The sequence below is a fragment of the Triturus cristatus genome, chromosome 4_1 (genome assembly GCF_964204655.1).
Source record: "Triturus cristatus chromosome 4_1, aTriCri1.1, whole genome shotgun sequence".
Classification (NCBI taxonomy): Eukaryota; Metazoa; Chordata; class Amphibia; order Caudata; family Salamandridae; genus Triturus; species Triturus cristatus.
In genome coordinates, this window is record NC_140585.1 from 431,512,776 (window position 1) to 431,531,997 (window position 19,222).

Below are 19,222 nucleotides of genomic sequence, written 5' to 3' on the forward strand. Positions count from 1 at the left end.
GACACTGTGCTTGGGATCAAGGGACACTACGCTTAAAACTGCAGATCTAAAAATAAAAATAGCAGAATAAAGGAGGTGCAGTTAAAAAATGAACAAGAAGAGGGTGATTATGATGGCTTGCAGTGTGGTCAGATAGTTTTGCAATTCCAGAATTCAGGAAGACAAGGACCAGAGATTGATGTCTATGTGAATGGTTCTAAAGTAAAAATGTTTTTGACTCTGGAGCAAAAATTACATTGATAACCAGAACATTTGATGATAAGAAACTAGCTACTATGGTGAAATTATTCATGCTGGAAATAAGACCGATGGCTTATGGAGGACAGCCAATTAAGTTAGTGGGTTATTTTCTGGGCGAATTGGAATACAAAGGTCGCATCACTGCAGGAAATGTATATGTATCATTTAAGGGAGATAGTATTATTAGTTGGGATCGTCAAGGGGAGTTGGAAGTTATACTGGATCCGCACAGCATGCCATCAATAGTTTTGAGAAATGAGGGCTTGCTTGGACCAGTGACATTCAAATCAAGGATGAAGTTCTAGGGGTCTTGGAGGAGGCCACTTATCTGAGCAAGGATCAAGATAAGGAAATGCACACACAAAAAGACATTTGGGCTAAGGAATTTCCTGGGATTTCTACTAAAACTTCTGGGTGCTTGACTTGGTATGCTCACAAAATTGAAGTAAAAGAAATGTCAGGGCCTGTAGCATGTAAAGTACGAGGAGTCCCACTCTCTATGAGACAGCCAAAGAAGAATTAAATACTCAGGTTGGAATAGAAAGGAATAATTCAGGTGGTGGAAACTGCGAAGAGGGTGTCACTGGTAGTGTTAACAAGGGAGGTCTCAGGGAAAATCAGGTTCTGTGTCGATTTAAGAGGATTGTAGAAGGCGGTTGTTGTTGAAAGCTATGCCCTACCGAATATTACTGAAATGATGACACAGTTGTAAGGGGCCAAAGTGTTTTTTACTCTGGATCTACGAACAACATATCATCAAATAGATCTGGAAGACGTTTCAAGGTCTCTAATAGCATTCATAACACCATTTGGGGTGTACAAATCCAACAGGATGCCATTTTACATGATCTTAGCAGTCTATGCATTCCAAAGAGTAATGAAGAGTGTGCTTGACGGGGAGAAGGGCGTCAAGATATATCAAGATGATGTTCTGGTATTTGGCACGACAGAAGAGGATCATGATAGCAAATTGAGAACAATACTGGCACAATTCAAAGAGATAGGGTTGACACTAAAAGAGAGTAAGTGTAGATCAAACTGTGCGGAGAGTGTATATCTAGGTCATAAATTGATGGGAGCAGGGGTTAAGCCCAATAAGGAGTTGGTGGACACTATAAGGAATCTTCTGACTCCAGAGAACAAAGAGGATCTGGTTAAAGTTTAAGGACTGGCCGAGTATTATCATAAGTAAATCCCACACTTTGTGGTTAGAGCACACAATATGTGTTGACAGTGTGATAAAGAATATAGGGACTTGATAGAAGCTCTCTCTTTGGCACCCTTATTTAAAAACTTTTAGCATGCAGGATAAGTCCCTTCTTATTACAGATGCAAGTGTAAAGGGTTTGGGGGCAGTTTTACAACATGAGAATGCTGGAAATGAAGGAACAATTATGTTTATATCAAGGAGTCTTAAGGGTCCTGAACACCAGTACTCTGTAATAGAGGCAGAGACTGTATGCATATTTTGGGCAACCCAGACGTTAAATACATTTTTGTGAGGCAACCAGTTTGAAGTGATGTCGGATCTCAAGCTGTTAGATCCAGTCTTGAGTAGGATCTGTAAGTGGGTGGTTTCATTACAACATTATGATTTGAAAGTGAACTACATTCTGAGAGTGGAAAACCAGGTGGCAGACTGTCTTTTAAGGTTAATATAGGTAACAAGTGACAAGAAGTAGGCAGAGTACTTAATGGAAGAGGATCAATGGGATCCTGATGATTGTAGGGTCTGTGAGGTTTCTGAAAGGACTAACAGAAGAGGTGTGGAAGGATCAACTGGCTAAGGATGGAGAACTGAGAATAGTGACTCAACAGATAGAGAAGGGTAGGTGTTGAGGTAAGAAAGTGGCACTAGGGTGTTTAAGAATTTGAGAGGTAAGACATGAGCTGTCTGTGCACTATGGATTGCTGTGAAGAGGAACAAAATTAATTCTGCTGGCTAGTCTAAGAGCAAGATTGGTGGTTCTAGCATATCAAGGCCATTTAGAAATCAGCAAGACCAGGGAGAGGATAAGGATACGTTTTTGGTGGCCTGGGTTGGACACGCAGGTGGAGAGAACAATCAGGGAGTGGCTGGAATTGCAAAAGTAGTGATAGAGGGGGTATCGCAAGAACACAACCCATGGTGATGAGGAAACAGGTAGAAAGACCAAGGGAACAATTAATGTTAGACATACTGGGGGGCGATGACCATAAGACTGGGCATTATTATGGGGTGGTAATGAATGATCTGTTTTCAAGGTAGCCAGAGATATGCATCCGGGAATAGAGACAAAGAATGTGGTGAAACTTTTTTAAGGGAGTTTTTTGCCAGAAAGGGCATTCAAGAATATATTTTAACAGATAATGGAATGCAATTGGTCTCACTTGAAATGGATGATTTTCTGGCACAAAGGGGAATTAAGCATAAGGAATCTGCCCTCTGAATCCAACAGAGTTGTTCAAAGATGTAATAGGATTCTGAGAGAAGCCATACAAATAGCTAAACAGGACTCAAAGAACAGTCAAAATGATATCCAGTCTAGGGGTGAAATATACTGCTTCACTTCGCATTCAGTTACAGGGAGAGTCCCATTTAAATAGTTTCTAAGGAGGCAACCCAACTCTTAAGTTTCCTGCCATGGGTTGGCTGATTTATAGAGAGGGATGTGAAGGCTAATGATGAATGGAAACACAAACAATAGTTCAAAATGCAGCAGGGGGAGGAATGTTTAGACAAGAGGCAGGTGGTGAAGCAAATGAAAGTGAAGGTGGGAGACTGGGTAGGAATAAAATTACCACTGAGATCTAAACAGGGAGATGAGTTTGGATCACCATTGAAGGTGGTCAAACTGTTTAAAAATGCAGTCAAGTGGGAGGACAATCGAATTTGAAACTTGAAAGGGGTGGTGGTTCTGAAACAAGGGGCAGTTGAAGTTCAGGCAAAGAGGATAAGTGAATATGGAGACGTGCAAAGATGAAGATGTGGGATTCCAACATAGTAGCAGGCTCACAAGAGCTCCTCTATCTCGTAAAGATTATGTGTGAGGTGTAGTCTACATTGTATATAAAAAAAATCTAAATGTTCTTTTAATTTTGGATATAGTTATAGTCAGAGGGAAATAAGCACATTGGCATAGGATAGTGCATAGGTATGTATGGAAGTATCGCTTAGTAAATGTTTCAGAAAATATAAGGGTGATGGTGTTAAATGTTCAACTGTAAAAGAAAAGAGATGTGTAGTATCTTGGTGCAGATAAGCACGTGCATGGAACTTAAGGGTTGGAATCCGAATTTTGGAATGTTCAGCGGCTAAGATGGATGGCAGCCCTCTGGATTCTAAGGCTGCCAGTGGAGACAGGCATCCGGAGCTGATGGGTGGATGAGGCGTCTGTTGGATGTAACTTTCTGTAAAACCCTTTAATGAAACTGGACAAGCATCTTTTCTACACTTTACAGGAAATCCCTTTATGAAATAAAAGGTCATGTTTTCTAAATACATGTTCCTTGAAAGAACAACGAGGTTTCAGAAGGCGCTTTGAAAACTGAATCAGATGTGCTGGTACCGCTGGAGAAAACAAAATACGGTGATATACATTTAAAGTCATGCGGCCAATGATAAGGGTGAAAGTCCATAACGTTAGTGCCGAGCATGAATGTATATCGATTACTGACGCACTGTTATTTGTATTACCATAACGTGAGAGGTAAAATTAAACTTTAAACAAAAATGGCAAAATAGGAAAAAAAATGCAAGATGGAGTGAAAAGAAAGAAAGGTATCAGTGAAACTAAGATCTCTTCAGATGAGGTCATAAAAAACAAGTACAGAAAAGGAGTGTCTTCCTTTTGAGCAAAAACAATGCTCTTTGCAACCCTTAAAATGAAGGATTTGTAATTATATTGTTGTAGTGGGATTTTGTGCGCAATATCTGAAATACTTCGAAAATTATCCAACCGATGTTGTGGACAATTATAATATGATCAGATTGTGCCGCCGAGAGATCAAAGTACATAGTTAAGATGCGCTGGAGACGATTTCAAAGGCTCGTGCCGCGCAGCATTGTAATCCTGGAGTGCTCTGGTCAGCTAAGCCTTCATGCAAACTAGAAAGGCCACATATAACCGCTGGGGCCGAGCCTTTCACACTGTGGCTCGAGTAGGACACAGCTGTGGGCAGAATGAAGCACCCCGGACCAACCAAGAAGTGTGAAGCAGAAAGCGATCCATCGGACATCGCGCCCTCCTATTTCATTCATATTAGGGAGGGCAGAAGACTGCGTTGCCTTGTTCGTGGCAAGAATCGCAAACTCACACTGAAGAAATACACTGAAGAAAAAATGGATAGCAATATTTTTTTTAAAATCTCCTTCGATACTTTAGTGTAATTTAAAAACTGCTGTCTATTAACATTCGAATGTTTCTTGTGTCTCTGCTTAAGTGTATTGAACTTGGATACATGCATAACGAAGGATTCGTTTGATTATATATTGTGCAACCTATGTAAATGGAAAACAGTAGAAGGTACTATAAGTAATGAAGTCTTTTTTGATTGTGGGTTGACTCTAAAATGAGACACTTCTCCACACATTGGAGCTGCGAAATAATAAAGAAAAAATACTTTGACTATACCTGCATGTCGCGGCGAGTGATGAATCCTTTGTTCTCAATGTCACATATCCGGAAGAACTCGTGCGCTTTTCCCAGCATGTCCATCTGTCCCGGGCCATCCTCCGTCCCGCTCCACTGGACATCCTCCGCGGGCCGAGGAGCCTCGTCGCCCACGCGGTTTCGGTCAGTTGCTGCAGGTCGGGACCGGGAGGTATTCAGTGAAGCTGCCATGGCACTTAGTCTTGAACTCTGGTCCAGAACCTGGATGCTGGAGGTAAGAAGAGGAGCGCATGAGTGCCTCTCTGATGCTCAGCCCATCTCTTAGCAACCACCTCTTTAATTAGACGCTGAAGCTCAGAAGAAAAAGCTTTTTGAAAAATCCCCACTTTGGTCCGTTTTTTTTAAGCTGGACTAATATGCACAACAAACTGTGACGTGCAAGGGGCGTAGGGAAACAGGTGATGTTGCTGCAAAGCTTTGAATTATGCGCTGGCTAATTAGTCACCCTGAAATAACCTGGGCTCACCCACTGGAGAGGGTGCCTCAAACACATACAATGAATTAAATCGACGAAGTAATAATAATTACACAACGTAAGTCCTTGCACAGTTTAATCTTACAGGAGTCATTGCGTTTTTAATTATGAAGAATGCTTGCTTGATGTCCATAGTGTAAACTCTTGACAAAAAAACATTACTATATCACATTGGGGAAACAACGATCTGATCAAATATGAAAATGCTAATCCAGGCAGTATTACTGCAGCAAGAACTATGTCTGAGGGCGGTATGCTGAGGAATGGACACCGCACCACACAACCTTGCTTTATTCCCATCACCATCCATCAGCAGCAGAGGCGAAGGGGAGACCCTGTGGACCCCCTGGTGAGCCCAGCTGGCCTTCGCATTTCCACTTTCTAGGTCATGACCACCGGTGAAACATAAAGAGTTAATCTTCATCCCACTGCACAAAGAACGCAAGTCATCGATCCAAGAATGTGAGTGCTGTAGTATGTGGCTGAAAGTGGTGCATGTTGCACATTGAGGACATTGGTTTACTTTTGCTATTTTTATGATCATTGCAATTATTTATGTCATGATCATTGTTTTTTCCATTTCCCATCATGATAACTATTAAAAATTGTCACAATGGTATGATTATAGAAACTATTACCTCTGGTCCCTCTACCAACCATGTGTCCAGGTTTGCAGTTATAATATTGTACAGTGTATCTGACATATGGGTTCTTTCCCCTTTGGTATAACCAACACTCACTGTGTACCCTGCCTGTTTATGGACCCGCATACAAACTGCTTACAGACTACTCCTAATGGCTATTGGCATTTTCTAACTCTTTGTTCTCTCTCCATGGGTTTGTATCTTGTCCCATACTTACGATGTAGCTGGATTTCGGACTATGAGACAAGTTGACAATCAAAAATAAAATATACACAATCCATGATGTATTCATCATTTCAACTACTGAGTATCAGTTTTTAAGCCATAAGACCTCAAAATACAGTCTGTGTTTAGTAAAATGTGACATGTCCATCCATCTAAATTGGGCGGGCCATCCATCTAAACCCCCCAGGGCCGTTGGACAAGTTTGGCCACAGCAAACAGAATGGTCTCCACCGTGGCCAAATTTAAGGTCTGCCCACGATCAAATTTGGTAGGCGGACCACAATATTGGCAGGAAGGGAACACCGTTGCAGTTGTGACAGAGTGCCCGCTCCGTCAATATACAAATCAGGAACTAAATCTCATGTATCCTAGTTGCACATGGAGAGCACAGGCTTGCCAGACTGCTAGTGTGATCCCAATAGTTAATGAAGTGTCTGGAGTTAAAAGAGAGTTGGAGCAATAACAAAAACAAAGTGCTCCCCTTCGACTACTCTACAGCCCAGAAGCGTCTAGGTAAACTTAAAAATTTAGAAGGAGAGAACTGTAACGACAGGTCTCTCACAACGCCCTCACCCAGTCAAACAAGACAGTTCCCTGGCAGGCATAGAGGGATAGTTTAGCATCAGTTTTCCATTTGGCCATAGGAGACTAAAGAACGTTTGTCACTGAGTCGCTTCAATGCTAAATAAGGACTAGGAGCCGGTCTCTCAAGCTCTCTCCGAACAGTCAAGGCAGCGAGACTCACTATTCCTCCCAGAATGATGAAAACAAGGAGACTCCTTAGTTTGCACAGAAAGGATGAAGAACACCATTAAAGACTGGACATAAAGTGAAGAGAGGGCAAGCATTGGTATAGCCAGTAGGTCTCACCTTTGAGAGCTTAGACGTGTTTAGCCATGCAGCACATTATCCTGGATGCTGTGCCACCAGGGATTAAAATTTACTCTTGGGAACAGGGCAGCCTTTTTTTTTTTTTACTTCCTGAGTGTCTGCCAATGAAAGACATATTTTGTTAGGCATTGCTAACAGAGCTATTATTCAGTCCCAACACCAAGGTTACGCTACATATGTTGATTAAGGAAATTAACTCTGACAAGGATGTAAAATTACCCAGAAGAGAGCACTGTGTCCAAAAAATTGATTTCCAAATGTGATTCCAATGAGAAGTAATTACATTTGGTGGCAAGTCTAAAATGCATTTTATAATTTGTAGCCAATTATGGAAGGACCTGCCCGTCAGTTAACTTGAACTGTGTAGCAGAAGATACTATCCAAAGTCTTTCATAACTAAGATGGGAGTGTATTTTGGGCAAACTTAGATTGTCACCACAAAGCCAGTGCACAAGACAAAACACTGGTAACAATGACATACAGTAGATAACAAGGGTAAGCACACACCGGTCCCTGGTTAGATTCACTCTTAACCAGGTTCTAAGTGCAAGGCAGGAGCGGAAGCAGTGCAAGATGTACACAAGTAAATGTAGTCTAATCGTGTGGTTAGATTGTTACTACCTGGCTTATTATACACAATTCACTTCCTCTGCAATAGTTCATACTAGAATGACTGAAATGCACTGGATAATGTCATATCAATTCTGTAGACCCATCAGTATGTTTTCAACATCTATTTTCAAATGCACTTAAGGCCATATTAAATATCACTTACTATCCACATCCTGTGCACTCAACGTTCAGTCGGCTAAACAAGAAAGTATGTTTAACAATAACCAAAATTATTAAATTTCAATGTATGCTTAATATGTTATCTTTGTATATGAGCATGTGACATTCACATTTACACTGGACCTCAAGAATGACCCGTTTGAATGTCATAGTTATGTCATATGATGACGTGCAGGCACATGGCAAGTGAGAAAACCCATAGCTGGTATAGAAAGAGAGAAAGATCTGGTAGGGGCGAGAACACCAGGCGATTTAATTGAATATGCCAGGAGAGAGAGAGAGAGAGAGAGAGAGAGAGATTGCCTGGGAGGGGAAGGGAGAACACCTGGAGTTGCAGAAAAATATATCTTGCAGAGGAGACATGCATATGGCGAACATCTGACATAAAGAAATAGCTAGACTTGGGGCACCTAGCAAGTCGAGAGATGTTATAAATCTGGCAGGGAGAGATTCAATGGCAGAGGTTGGGGAGTGTTCCTAGCAGAAATGGAGAGAGCTAATAGGAGAACTCTAGCAAGGGAGAGATATAGCTATGATAACTACTTGGCATGGAAAGAAATAACCAAGGCTGAGGCCTTTGCCATGGAGAGAAGGCTAGAGATAGGTATGCCTAGGTATGGCTAGGTATGCCTAGGTACGCCTAGGTACTTGGTATGAAGAGACAACACCTGGCAAGCACTGGGGACCCAGGGCAAGACAGAAATAGATTGAGGAAACCTGAAACGGGAAAGAGGACACCTCCTGTGTGAAGTAGAGAGCTATCCTTTGAGAGGTAGTATGGAGAGAACAGCTGGAGTAGAAAGACAAGACTAAACATGGCACAATTGTATTGAACAGAGATCAGCTGGCCGGAGCTGTTGAGGACAGTTGACTGGGAGGGAAGAGAGAGACCTGTGACTATTGGTAGAGAACCCTTGGCGTGTAAAAGAGAGATAAATATGTTAGGGGAAAGAGAACGTTTGGCAGAGATGATATAGAAAGACAAAACTAAACCTGTGGCACCGGCCAGGGAGAGAGGACACATGAGGGGCTAGGGGCTAAAACTGACAGAAACAGCATGATTATAAGAGAGAAAATACCTCTCAGAGTGAGGGCAGACCTGGGGCACCTGCCAGGGAGAGATATCAACTGGAAGAGAGATAGAGAGGATGCCAGGCATGGGAATATAAACAGGCAGCACTCGGGCACCTAGCAGGGAAATAGAATATTCGTAAGAGAGAATGAACATCAAGCACAGGGAAATAAGCAGACCGTGGATACTTGTCAGGAAGAGACAGAAGCCCTGACATGGGGTGACGTGGATTAAAAAGGGACATATGTAAGCAAAAGTGAACATGTACAAGAGAGAGAGAAATCATACAAGGCATTTGGAGATAGGTAGAAAGACCATGGGCAGTTGACAGAGCGAGAGAACACCTAGTAGAGAGAGAGTAGGCTGAAGAGAGAAGGAACACTGATTGCTGAGAAGGAGATAGACTGGTCTTGGGCAAGAGTTAAGGAGTGAAAACACCTGGAAGAGAGAGAGAAAATAACCAGAGAGAGAATATGCCAGGCATGAGGAGATAGGGAGACTATGAACAATTAGAGAGAGAGAGAGCGAGAGCAGGGGGTGAGATGTGGATCCATATGGGATACCTGTATGGGAGAGTGAACACCTAAACTAAAGAGAGACATTGATATGTTTTGTAAAGCACATGAATGCCAATGGCGCCTTGGTGCTAATGTGATCTGCTGACTGAATGATCTATTGCTGACCAGCCTTATATCTTGGTATTAAGAATTGGAAAACAGACCTTGAAACTTTGTCAGGCAGAGAGAGAAGACTGGTGCAGGGAGAAGGGTGGATAGATATGAGATATCTTTAAGGAATCATGAACACCTAGAAGAAAGAGAGAGAGCACAGGCATGGGGAGATAAATAGCCTTTGGGTACTTGTCAGGGAGAGAGAACACCTGCGAGAGAGAACACTGTGAAGAGAGAGGGCCACCAGGCATGGGTAGGTAGATTGAAAGACCTTAGACATGCGTCAGGGATACAGAGATCAATTGGAAGAGAGAGAGACCTGGGACACTTCAGAGGGAGAAGGACACCACATGCATGGGTTGATGCATAGATATGGCATACATGTGAAGGGGAGAGAATACCTAGATGAGACAACAAGAAAATGTCTGGCATGAAAATAAATAAACCCCTGGCTCTAAAGGATAACAGAGAGAGCCTGGCAGTTAGACAGTCTTCGGGGGCACATAACAGGTAGAGAGTACACCTAACAGACCTTAGCGGCACATATCAGGGGGTGAGAGGACACCTAGCAGATACTTGGAAGAACGCCTAGCACAGACGGATAGATGGACCTGGGCACCTATTATGGAGAAGAAACACGTGTTACCACCAAGTATCTGTTGCTGCATGGAAGGTCAGGCTTCCTGGCTGATGGAAGTACATGCAGACATGCAGGGGTCTGATTCTACAGAGCCTGGAAGCTGAGAGGGATGAACACAGTTGCACATGTGTACGACGGTCTGCAGGGAGTTTTTAAAGGGGATGTGGAGTAGTGCCTCCTTATCTCCAAGTGAACCATGCTGCCCATACATTGGAACACAGCAGCGGGCAGTATACATGTTATATAGCTATAAAGTGAGGGATATTGTCACAGCAGCACATACGGACACTTCTCAGATAGCAGATGCCACCCGGTATCGTCTAGCTCACATTAGAGGAAATCATCCTGGAAAACCTATTGCGGCCAGTGTACTACAAGGTATGGGTGGTTCGCTAAGGCATCTATGGAGTTTATCACATTTACTGACAGTATTTTTGGTTTTTGCAGAGCTAGAAACAAGCAAATAAGCAATTTAAAAGAAATACGGACTGAGAAGTTTGTGGGGACTGGGAGGATGTGAAAGCAGGGCAGGAGAGATGCTAGGGAGGGGGTGGAACAAACAGAGAGTGAGGTGTACAGGCGCGGACAGTGTAGCAGGAGCAGTGTGAACATGCACTCTGCAATATAAAAAAAAGAGTGCCCAACAATAAAGACAATAAAGATCAGCGAGTAGAGCCAGAAAGAGTGGAGAGAGGCTAAGGACAGCAGGCTGCAAGGGCTGCCCGCCCGAGCTTTGCAGAGACCAGGGGAGCTCCTCTTCTGCTGCTGCAGCTCTGCCCCTGACCCCTCGGACTCCACTAAGCTCCACTTCTATCTCTCTGGGCTGCACAGGAAAAGCTGATACACTAAATAAACAAGAAGTGGTAAATATCCACAGTTGTAGGCGGCATCATTGACTTAGTCCGGGGTATGCTGTCTTGAGAACAAGCTGTACATTTCTGCAGGCACATCTGACTCATTGCAGCGCTTGCTAGTGCTGCTGGTTGTCTCTCTATGTCAACAAGCCCGATGGGTGCACAGTAAATAAAGCGCCCGCTTATCTTTCTATTATGAACATGGCGCACAAAGTAAATAATTTAAAAAACACAAGCACTTATGAACATGGTGTCAAAGTGAAAAAACAAGAGAACGTGAATAAAGATGAAGCACGGCAAATGAAGCGGCCACAAACCTTTTATCAAGTCGGCGCACTAAGTAAACAAAAGACGAACACTTTTCCATACAATCCAAAAACACGGGTAGAGGCAGGTTAACAAAAATAAGAGTGCTCATAGAGTATCATAAATAGCAGGGAGAGTAAGAGCATATGTAACAGGGGCAGTCCTCATGGGAGGTTACAACAGTCCAAAAGGAGGGACTACTAACCAGTAAGACGAACCATTGAAAAGTATGGGCAGTGCTGGAAGCCCACGTTTTAGATACAGCATGTCTCGAATAAAAAGTGCACATGCATTGCCTAGGCAAAACCTAAAAAACCACCAGCAAATAGGTTGATGCAACTGTTAAGAGGACATTATATGGATGCCATCCAACAAACCAAAGACAAGACAGTACCACTCCTTAAAGGCAGGCATCAGATGGGTGGCCCAGCCTCCTCTGGGCTCTGATGGGCGCAGATGGGCCCGCTCTTGGCCTGGGCTATCCCGGGTTGTGGGTATTGGCGCACATTTATAACAATAACTGCAGGTGACTTTATAGAAAATGAGAGAACAGGTCGTCTTTTATTAAGGTGAAAGCAACCTACTGGCAGCAAATTCAAATTTTTACTTTTAACATTTCCAGCAGTAGGAAAGATAGACTGCAACATCTTTGTGTAGCAACACTTTGGCTGTTGTTTCGCAGACAGCATGCACACATAAATTCAAAGCAAGCAAGTATATTATCGTAAGCTAAAAATCAACAACAACATTGAAATTGTTGCCCCACGCCGTAAGAATAAATTTGGAACGGAATTCTTGCTTTGGCTGTTCTTAATTGGGGTAGGATACATACAGAACATGTTAAAAACGTAAGCTTTGATTAACATACTCATTTTCAGAGATGGTGATACAAACATAAGTCACGTTGTTTGAAGTGTGCTGAATATTGTTTAGGTCATCTCTATTTTGTGCACTAGTAAGCAATGCTTTTTTCCGTTTTCCCTTTTTGTTCTGTTTTTTTGCTACCAGAAAGCAGACAGTTCAAAAACAATAACTTCATGATCAAATTAACTAGGCAATCCGTTCCTTTACCGAAATCGATTCACTGATTATCTAGTAATGTCAAAAGGCACTTTTAAATCATGCTGTTATGTCCTTCCGACCTGCTGTGTTGTTCCAACAAAACTCAGCTGAATGTAGAAAATGTTATGCATTTTAAAACGTATAGTGGGTGCTTGATCTAAAAACGAGGGATTCAAAACACAAAGCAAAGAGCTCTCCGATGCAAATACAGTTAAAAAATTCAGGTCAGAGGTATCTACCCACACTTTTACTTCAACTCTCACTATCAACTGGGAATGTATTTTCTTTGGAGGTGAATTGACTGTACACAGTGAGTTAGATACATATGTAGAAAACTAAATGATACACACATTCTTTGCTAAAAAGGGAAGAAAACAATTTGACCTAGAGTGCTCATCATTGCTTTGTTTTCTAAATATTTGTATGCACATGCATCTCAGTAACTCGTAAAGGCGATGTTGAATGGAAATGCTCAGATGGATGACATATCCCATCTCTACTTCTGAGAGTCACGTTTGGTGGTGCACAGACAAGCACTGCTCTCGTCTTGAACGGATCTATGGATCCACAATTGCTAATTAGCTGTCGCCCTTCCAAAAGCACCTCGGAAGGCAGCGGACACCGGGAGCTGCCAGACTACTGAATCAGTTCCCTTCCAATCCCAGTGGAGAGCGAGCTGTCAATACACCTGCAGATACCGCCCCCAATTCAGGTCCAAGCGCCACAACAGCACCATGTCTCTTCGGAAACCCCACAGAAATATAGACTCATTCACGAAGCTAAACTGTGGTGAATGCAGACTCAAGACTCCCCACCTACTCTTACACACGACGGCCAAACTGAGAGCAAAAAACAGATAAGAGATGTTTCTAGGGATGACGCAACAACAAGCAAGAGAACTAACCTGAATAACCTGATACAAACCTTGTTCTAAAGCTGGTGTTCCACATTGGGCAAAGGGCACAAGGTGATGGTCACTAGAGGCACTTTAATCCAACAGAAAGAGGAGTACACATGACAGAGCCATCTTATAATGAACTCCAAAGGCATTACCTGCACTTTGTTTTTAGTCACCCAGAAAGGACGCGTGGATTGACTTGTCCATGGTAATTGAAAAACAAAGTAGGCTACTAATTTAGTGACACAATAGTGAAGCTGACGTCAAAGGAAATGACATGTTGACCCCCATCTCCAATCCCAAAGGGCCTCTCTTTGTAATACATGGGTGCCCTGGTACCCACCCGAGGCATCCACTAACTGACAATTTGGGGTCACGGGAGGAGGCCCAAAGCCCGAAGGCCCCGCTCGGCTCCCGCATACTGAAGGAGCCAGCATCGTTCCCACCCGGTGGGAGCAGCTGGGTAAAACACACATATATATTATGTAAGTGAAACTGTGAAAGCATAACACAAAATGTAAGTTGTGAGGATGGTGCAGGGAAGTGTGAAAAAACAATATTCATGCACAAAAACATTAATTAGGATTAGAATTTCTTTGAAAGGAGTAAAAAAATATTTTATTTTTTTTACAGAATAAAGGATGCAAGTACCATATGTGCTAGTAAGATGTTATAATTGTGAAACGACATAGCTTCTTAAAAGTACCTCACGGGTAAGCCAACCTGTGCATGTCATTTTCATGTAATTATTAACCAGAGGCCGAGGAGAGTCTTTTTCTGTCTTATAATGTCAGCTCAGTATTGCCAGGACTGATCAGCCTGCGGCCAGTAATTCTTGCTTGGACCACTTACAATTGGGTTCACATTGATTGAGACAAACTGATTGAGGTACTCCCTACGGATCCATAGTTCATTGTACGCTACTGAAGGGTGTAGAACAAGCACAAAGCGGCATAGTAAACTAAACCTCTAAACAACAAGAGGTGCTCCTCATAGAATAGGCACGCTACTCTGCACCGCCCTGGAAATGAGACCCTTGGGCTAAAGAAGCGAAACAAACTGCTGATGATAGGAACCGGAGCTGGAAGACGAGTTCAAGAATGTTCACAAGATTCTTTGTTATCACACACTCAAATAATTGGGGTATGAGAGAAACGTAGACCTATGCTTGACCCAGAGCAGGCAGATAAATAAGCACAGGTCCACCCAGTACTGACATGCAGGGGTCATTACTCAACCCTTGTGGGTAGGAAGAGTATTCATTAAGTAGTCCTTTCTGAACCCACCTTTACACTATTCTATTTTAATGTACGTCTGAAAGCATATGATGTGTACAATTACTAGTGTAGACTACAGACATATGACCTCACTTAGGGCACCCATAGCTAGCTAGCTTCAATGATGGTCAGAGGACCACAGCACCTATGGATGTTCCCCAGTGCTAAATGGGAATCCAGTGATGAGGTATGTCATAATTGCAGTGCGAGGGCTCATCACCCTCTCTGAGTACATGTACATGACAATTGCAAAGACCCCAAAGGATTGTTGAACCTTTGGTTTATTGACCTTGTGCCAACCAGCCCTGCTGACTTAGACAAGGAGGATGCTGTTTTTATTGAAAAGGATCCTCCGAAAGTGTTTCTTGGTATGTTAGCTCAAAGTACCTCAAAGTATTGTTGCCTTAAGATGAATAAGGCAAGAGAGGCTCCTTTCCCCCTGCGTACTCTGTCACACACTGGACCGTGCTGCCCAACACGTGAACTATAATTGTCCATAAGCCGGAAAAACACCAAGTCTTGAATTATACAGAGCCATGGGCAAGTGTGAATTTCCAAATGAAGGAGATATCAAGAGGTCTCCATCAGCGAAGCAGTGAGTGAAAACCATTGGTACCACACAATAAGAAAATCCGTTCATACTTAAAACCATATCCCATGCTAGTCCTTGCCCATCTATGCCTCCATAAGAGCACTCATGAATGTATGGTGCTCTCAGACTGCAGAAGGAAAACTGCAGAAATTCGGCAATTCTCACCACATCTGTTTATATCTGTTCTGCACCGCACCCCCTGGTAGGGGTATAGCTGTCAATAGTGCAGCAGAAGCCTGCTTGTGTTAGGGGCTTAGTAACATTTCTATGCCACTGTTTCGTGGACGTTTAATGCTGCTAGATGTAAGCAAGTATGTTGTACTTGAAGCTGGTGCAGCAAGGGTGTCATGGGTGCTAAAATGAGCAAGGAAAATTGGTACCTGTCCAAGGGTATTATCACCTTGACGGGGCTCTGAATTATGGTTTCTCGGGAATGTTCAGTGCCAGGCAAAACCTGCTCAGATACCCCACCCTGAAGATCAAGCTTTTGCGCGTGCTGAAGGCGTCCTGGGAAGAAGTGGCCATCTATCCTTCTAATGCACAATGCAAAAAAAACTAATATCCAAATATAGGTACAGGTAGGTCGCAAATGTTGGGATCAAATTGAGCACTGACTTTTTGCAATCTGTCATGTCATTTTGCGTAGCAACATGGGCATAAATAGAACGTGATGCAAAATGTCCTCTCGATTAGGGTCAGAAAACGACCTGCCAAATGAACATTAGTTAGGCATAGTGTGATTTGTAGCTCCTTGTAAATGGCTGCAAATGCAGGGAGGGTGGACTTCAAGGGAGAACTGACCACTAACCTTGCATTTGTTTTCCCAAATAGGAAAAAAACATTCTTTACATTAAAAAAAACAGCCTCTGTTTTCTAAATGGATTAGTGCTGCTACCCCACCCCCTTTTTTTTAAGTTTCCTCTTTAGAAAGACAACACTGCCTAGTATTATTCCCGAAGGGGAAGCTTTTGCGAATCAGATTCCACACACTTTGAGCTGTAAGTATCTAATTAATTGTTTGTGACTGACAACAAAAAATAATTTAGCAATTCAGGAAAAATGTTTTGTGGGTAGCTAAATATAATTTTTTTGTCACAAACGTATGTACGCATTGGTGTTTCTATAGCACAAACCTAGCCATGAAGCAACAGAGCCCTGTACTGGATTTGGAGATTGGCAAACCATCTACAAGATCGTATTGTTCAAATGGGGATCACACAAACACATTTCACACTATTTTAGGCATAGGGAAATTAAGTGATTTGTGCAGAATCACACAATTTTGAGTCAAGCACTGAGATTGGATTTGAACTGGGGTCTCCATTTTCTAAAGGCAGCAGCTCTATCTGCTAACCCACATCTCCTCCTTGTAATGTTGCAATTCAGAGGTATTGTGACTGTAAGATCGTTCTGTGCACAAGACCCAAAATGTAAACTCTGAACAGGGCCGGACTGGGAACCAAAACTGGCCCTGAGAAAGTGCTCGGTAGCTCCCTCCCCCACTCCCCCCCCCCGGCCGATTTTGTTACAGGGCCGATTTTGCAGCAAAAATGGCCCTGTAACAAAAACGCCCCCCAGGGGTCCAAAACCGGCCCCCAACCGCGCGGCGCACCGGGGGATTGCACGGTGCCCGCTACAGCCAGTCCGGCCCTGACTCTGACTCTGAATAATGTTACATTCTGTAGTCCTTTTTTTTTTAGCCCTTTTTGGACCTGATACCTTTGGCATGGTTTTCCAACAACGTTTGGTTGTGAAGGAAAGGTTTTGGCACTATAGGTCCATAATCCTGATAGGACAGAAGTTAGAGCAGCTTTGTATACTCAAGCCCTTTCCCAATTTCAAACCATATCTGGTTAAAATTGAACCCCCCCTTTTAAAAGATCACCATATCTGGATAAATCAAACCCCATTTTAAAAGATCACTGAATATTACTTTTAGGCTAGGTACTTTGGCGGTGAAGCAGTACACTAGCTCATGGCAAAAGGGTGCTAGCAGTTCATCCAACTGTGGATGTGTCCTTGGAGGGGTAGAGTCTGTAATGCACTTTATGCTGCTTTGTACTTTTACGTTCAAAGTCAGAAGAGAATATCTACGCCCACATTTTATAACCTATATTACAAGAATTTGTAAGAATGCCTTGACACTGTGTATGCGCACTGATTCTGACCAAATTATTAATCAAGTATCTTCATCTATATACATATATATATGAGCAGCTACAAGAGCGCCATGACGGAATACCACTAATGCATCAGATCCACCAAAAAGACCTTCCTACAAAACAACTCTTCACCAACTCTAGGGAACTATTCAACGTCATCCAGATATTCACCAAGCCCACCAGCGAAACCAAGGAAATCAACCCTTCCAAGGACCTCTGCAACAAGCTCGGATCCTACTTCGATCTAAAAATTAGGAGCCTGTACGACAACTTCAACGACCAGACACCAGACTCCGAAACCACCTCCCCCCCGAGCAACGACAGCCAGCCCACCATCTCCTCCTGGACCTCAGTCACCACCGAAGACACAAACAGGAAAGGCATCCACTCAGGGGCCTTCAAAGACCGCTGTCCACCACACATCTTCCACAGAACCGTCAACGCCATCGCTCCAGAACTACGACGGACCATCAACGCCACCTTCAAGACTGGCATTTTTCCCAACGACTGGAAACCCGCAGAAGTCAGACCCCTGCTCAAGAAGCCCTCTACAGATCCCACGGACCTCAAGAACTACCGGCCAATCTCCCTCCTCCCGTTCGCAGGCAAAGTCACTGAGAATACCGTTAATGCTCAACTAACTAAATTCATCGAAAAGAACTCCATCCTTTACCCCTCCCAATCATGATTCCACAGCAACCACAGCACTGAGACCGCCCTGTTTGCCGCCACAGACGACATCTGCACCCTCCTCAACCAAGGCTACACTGCTGCCCTGATCCTACTAGACTTCTCGGCAGCCTTCGACACCGTCTTCCACCGCACACTCACCACCAGACTCCACAACGTCGGCATACAAGGAACGGCCCTCGACTGGATCCACTCATTCCTCACCGGTAGAATCCAAAGAATCAGACTACCTCCCTTCCTCTCCGAACCCACGGAAATCAACTGAGTAGTACCCCAAGGATCATCGCTCAGCCCCATGCTCTTTATTATCTACATGGCCCCTCTCGCCGCCATCGTCAGGCAGCACGGACCCAGCATAATATCCTACGCAGATGGCACCCAGCTCATCCTCTCCCTCACCAAGGACCCCAGCATGAGCAGACTCAACTTCCACGAAGGACTGAAGGACTTCACATCTGGGATGAGCAGCAGCTGCCTGAAGCTCAACTCGGAGAAGACAGAAGTCCTCGTCCTCGGACACTCCCCCTTAGCTTGGGACAACACCTGGTGGCTGGCTGCCCTCGACAGCCCTCCCACCCCCACGGACCACGCCCAGAACCTCGGCATCGTACTCGACTCCTCCCTATACATGACCCGTCAGGTCAACGCCGTCGCCTCCAGCTGTTTCAACACCCTCTGCATCCTCTGAAAGACCTTCAAATGGATCCCCCCAGAATCAAGAAAGACCGTCACCCACACACTTGTACCAGCAGACTCGACTACGGAAATGCCCTCTACAACGGGATCAACAAGTCTCTGCTCTGCAAGCTCCAGACTATACAGAACACCACAGCCAGACTCGTACTCGGCATCCCTCAGGTAGAAAACATAACCCAACACCTGCAAAGCCTCCACTGGCTCCCCGATGAGAAGAGAGTCAATTTCAAGATACTCACCCACACCTACAAAAGCCTCCACAACACCGAACCCCAATACCTCAACAAAAGAATCTCCTTCCACATAACCAAAAAAACAAACCTCCAATCCGCTGACCTCCCCCTCGCCGTAATCCCTAGCATCCGCAGAGCCAGAGCAGGTAA

The 19,222-nt window shown here is 43.8% G+C and overlaps 1 protein-coding gene across 1 annotated transcript in view; it reads right to left on the bottom strand.

Moving 5' to 3' along the window:
* Positions 1 to 19,222, bottom strand: part of CRACR2A (calcium release activated channel regulator 2A) — a 727,465-nt gene that overhangs the window by 465,658 nt on the left and 242,585 nt on the right. The window contains exon 2 of the mRNA XM_085652578.1: positions 4,854 to 5,100. Coding sequence (XP_085508704.1) covers positions 4,854 to 5,063 — 210 coding nt within the window. The 5' untranslated portion in view covers positions 5,064 to 5,100. The remainder of the gene's footprint in view (positions 1 to 4,853; positions 5,101 to 19,222) is intronic.